Source organism: Neopelma chrysocephalum, unplaced genomic scaffold, assembly GCF_003984885.1.
Source record: "Neopelma chrysocephalum unplaced genomic scaffold, ASM398488v2 Primary Assembly neopelma1_95413, whole genome shotgun sequence".
NCBI lineage: Eukaryota > Metazoa > Chordata > Aves > Passeriformes > Pipridae > Neopelma > Neopelma chrysocephalum.
In genome coordinates this window covers 1-3,015 of record NW_020924086.1, presented here as the reverse complement: position 1 = coordinate 3,015, position 3,015 = coordinate 1, and the positions used below count along the sequence as shown (strand labels likewise).

The window sequence follows — 3,015 nt, the reverse complement described above, 5'->3', positions numbered from 1 at the left end:
AAGAACACGTTCAGCCCTCTGGACTCCTTGGGAAAACCCTTTCCTCTCTCACAGAACCCTGGAAATCCCAAGTAGGAAGGGCCCCCGCCAGCATCCCCCAGTCACTTTTTACCCCTCTAATGTGCTGATTTTGCCTCTTTTTCCCTCAGATCCCCAGCCTGGAGCGAAGAAGGCGGGTGCTGAGCCCTTCCTGAAACCACCTGCGGGCCCGAAGCGCCGCGGGACCCCCGGAGCGTCCGCCAGGAAGAGACCCCTGGGCACCCCCAGGCTGAGGCCGATCCCCCTCAGGAGCAGCCCCCGGAGGAAGGGGAGCAGCCCCGAGCAGGAGCAGAGCCTGAATTCCTTCAGTCTGTCCCCCATCGTCGCCACCCCCCGGGGCAAACGTCGCTCCTGGTGCCGCTCCAGCCTCAAGGGCAACAAGCGCCGCAAGTCCCTGCCCCCCGTGCACCAGGACATCACTGGTGGGTGCCCCACGGCCTCATAACTGGGTTATTCCTGATTAAAACCTGCCCAAATCCCCCTGGGAAGTGGCCTGGGAGGCCCAGGGGTCTGAGGTCAGTGGAGATGCTGCGCTGAGGCTTCTGCTCAGGAGGATTTTGCAGCTTCTGCTTTTTTATTCCCCAAGTCCTGATCCTTAAATGTGACTTTTCCTCTTTCTTTTTCCCCTTTTTCTTCCTTTCTTTTTCCCCTTTTTCTTCCTTTCTTTTTCCCCATTTTTCTCTCTTTCTTTCCCCCTTTTTTCTCCCTTTCTCTTTCCCCCTTTTCTCCCTTTCTTTCTCCCATTTTGCTCCCTTTCCCCTGCTCCTTCCGTATCCTGCACCCGCCATTCCTGTCCAACGACAGCTCTTGGGAACTTTTTGAGCTCGTCCCAACCCTTTTCTGTGAATTTAATCATTCCTAACCAACTTTATTCTGATTTTTCAGAGCTGAGCAAATCCATCAGCCTGGACCTGCCCGAGAGCGAGCGTCTCTTCACGCTCATCCTCTCCTGTTTCCAGGTATTTTTTTTTTCTTTTGAATGATTTATTTTCCCTTTTTCCCCCCAAATGCACGTGGGGTTTGCATCGCTGGCTCCTCAAACGGGGGGATTCCTTTCTCCTCCCACGAACTTCATTATAAATGGGGATAAAAGCTGACTTCCCTTTGTCAGGAGATGGGGATAAAAGCTGACCTTCCCTATTTTTCTTGGACAAACCCTGTTTTCTCCCCTTTTTTCCCCAGTTTACTGCCCGGAAGCTCGAGCAGGTCCTGAGGCGGAGGAAGGGATTCAGCCCCAAGGCTTTTGCTGCCAAGGGTGAGCTGGGACTGCTGCACCAGAAAGGGTCACTTCAGACTTAAAAACAGGGATCCTTCCCTGGGATCCCCTCACAGTTTAAGATCATCTGACTCCTGGAAGGGGTGGGCGCCCCAAAAATTTTGGGAATTAAGTTTTTTCCAGAGCAGGAAACGACCACGAACGGAGGCGCCGAGACAGGCGGCGACCTCGGGGGGTTGGTTATTCCCTCCTTAATCCCTTAAAACCAACGGAATCAAGAGCTTGGAATGGCTTCTGGGGAGGCTCAGGGCAGGGCCCGGGGGGTTCCTGGCTGTGCTGGTTTTCCAGAGGGGGGTTTGATCCCGGTTGTTCCCTGGTTTCCCCCCCAGTGCAGGCGGTGTCGGCGGAGCTGGAGCGGTTGGTGCAGAGGCTGGACCAGGACGGGACCCTCCGGGGCTGTGTGGAGGATCCCGAGGGGTGAGGGCTCATCCTGGGGGCAGGATCGGGTCGGATTTTAGGGAAAATCCTCCTGACATGGAGCCAACTCTCCCCCTGTGCTCCAGGAATTCCCTGGACTCGGCCCTGGATGAAGCCGTGGCCCAGGTGAAGCAGCACATGGCCAGGTAAGGGCTCACCTGCACCAGGTAAGGCCCACCTGCACCAGCAAAGGGAGGGGAGGCTATTCCTGGGGGGATTCCGGGGGTGTTTTCTCGGAGTGTAGAGGGAACAGCACCTGGAGTGCAAAGGAACACCTGGGACACACCTTGCACACACCTGGGGCACACCTGAGCACACATCTGGGGCACACACCTGGGCATGGAGGGCACACCAGGCACATACCTGGGCACACATCTGGGGCACACCTGGCACATAACTGGGCACACATCTGGGACACACCTGGGTCACCCCTGGGCATGGAGGGCACACCTGGCACATACCTGGGCACATGTCTGGGCACACCTGGGGCACACGTCTGGTCACACATCTAGGGCACACCTGGGCCCACCTGGGGCATACCTGGGCACACCTGTCCCCCCTGTGCCCCGCAGGTTCTCCGCCGAGCGCCGGGCCTGGGACCAGCTCCTGCAGCAGCACCAGGACAGTGCCCAGGAAGCCGCCAGGTGAGGGAGGGGCTGCCCCCCCCGGACACCAAACCCCCCAATCTGGGCCATTTTGGGCCATTTTGGGCCCTTTTTGCTCATCCCAAACCCCCCCGGGGGTCCCGCAGGCTCCTGGAGACCCTCCAGGCCGACCCCGCCGGGCCCCCCCCCGGCCCTGCCCAGCTCCCAGAGCGCCGTCCTGGGCTCCAAACCCGACTACTCCCACCTGCTCCTGGAGCAGGGCCCCGTGCTGCGCTCCGTGGAGCTCGTGGTGAGTCCGGCCCTGATCTTCTGGGGCAAAACCGTGCGGGTTTGGGGCATTTGGGGTCACTTTGGGCTCACTTGGGTGCCGTTGCCGGCGGTGTTTCCATAGCTGGACGAGCTGTGCCAGGCAGGGGCGCTCCTGACGGCCTTCAGCGAGGAGACCCGGCGCTGCCTGCGGGGCCTCTCGGAGCGCCTCGGTAAGAGGGACCCCCGGGGTGGGCGGGGGGGTCCGGGAACGGGGTTGGGGGTAACGGGGAATCTAACGGGGCTTTTCCCGTCCGTTCCAGGCTCCAGGACCTTCCGGCAGCTGGAGAACTCCCCGCTGTGCAGGCTGCTGGCTGCTCCGCCGCCGGACGGCTGAGGGACTGCGGGGGTCCCCGGTAATAAAGCTGGGGG

General features: G+C 60.1%; 1 protein-coding gene across 1 annotated transcript; it reads left to right on the top strand.

Moving 5' to 3' along the window:
- Nucleotides 1–54: 54 nt before the first annotated feature.
- LOC113980848 (kinetochore-associated protein DSN1 homolog) lies at nt 55–3,009 on the top strand (the record flags this gene model as incomplete). Its single annotated transcript, XM_027708067.1, has 9 exons — nt 55–461; nt 925–998; nt 1,222–1,294; nt 1,645–1,732; nt 1,819–1,878; nt 2,305–2,376; nt 2,494–2,626; nt 2,729–2,816; nt 2,907–3,009. Coding segments are annotated over 9 exons (1,069 nt in total), but the record flags the coding sequence as incomplete, so codon positions are not given.
- Between the last annotated feature and the right edge of the window lie 6 nt (nt 3,010–3,015).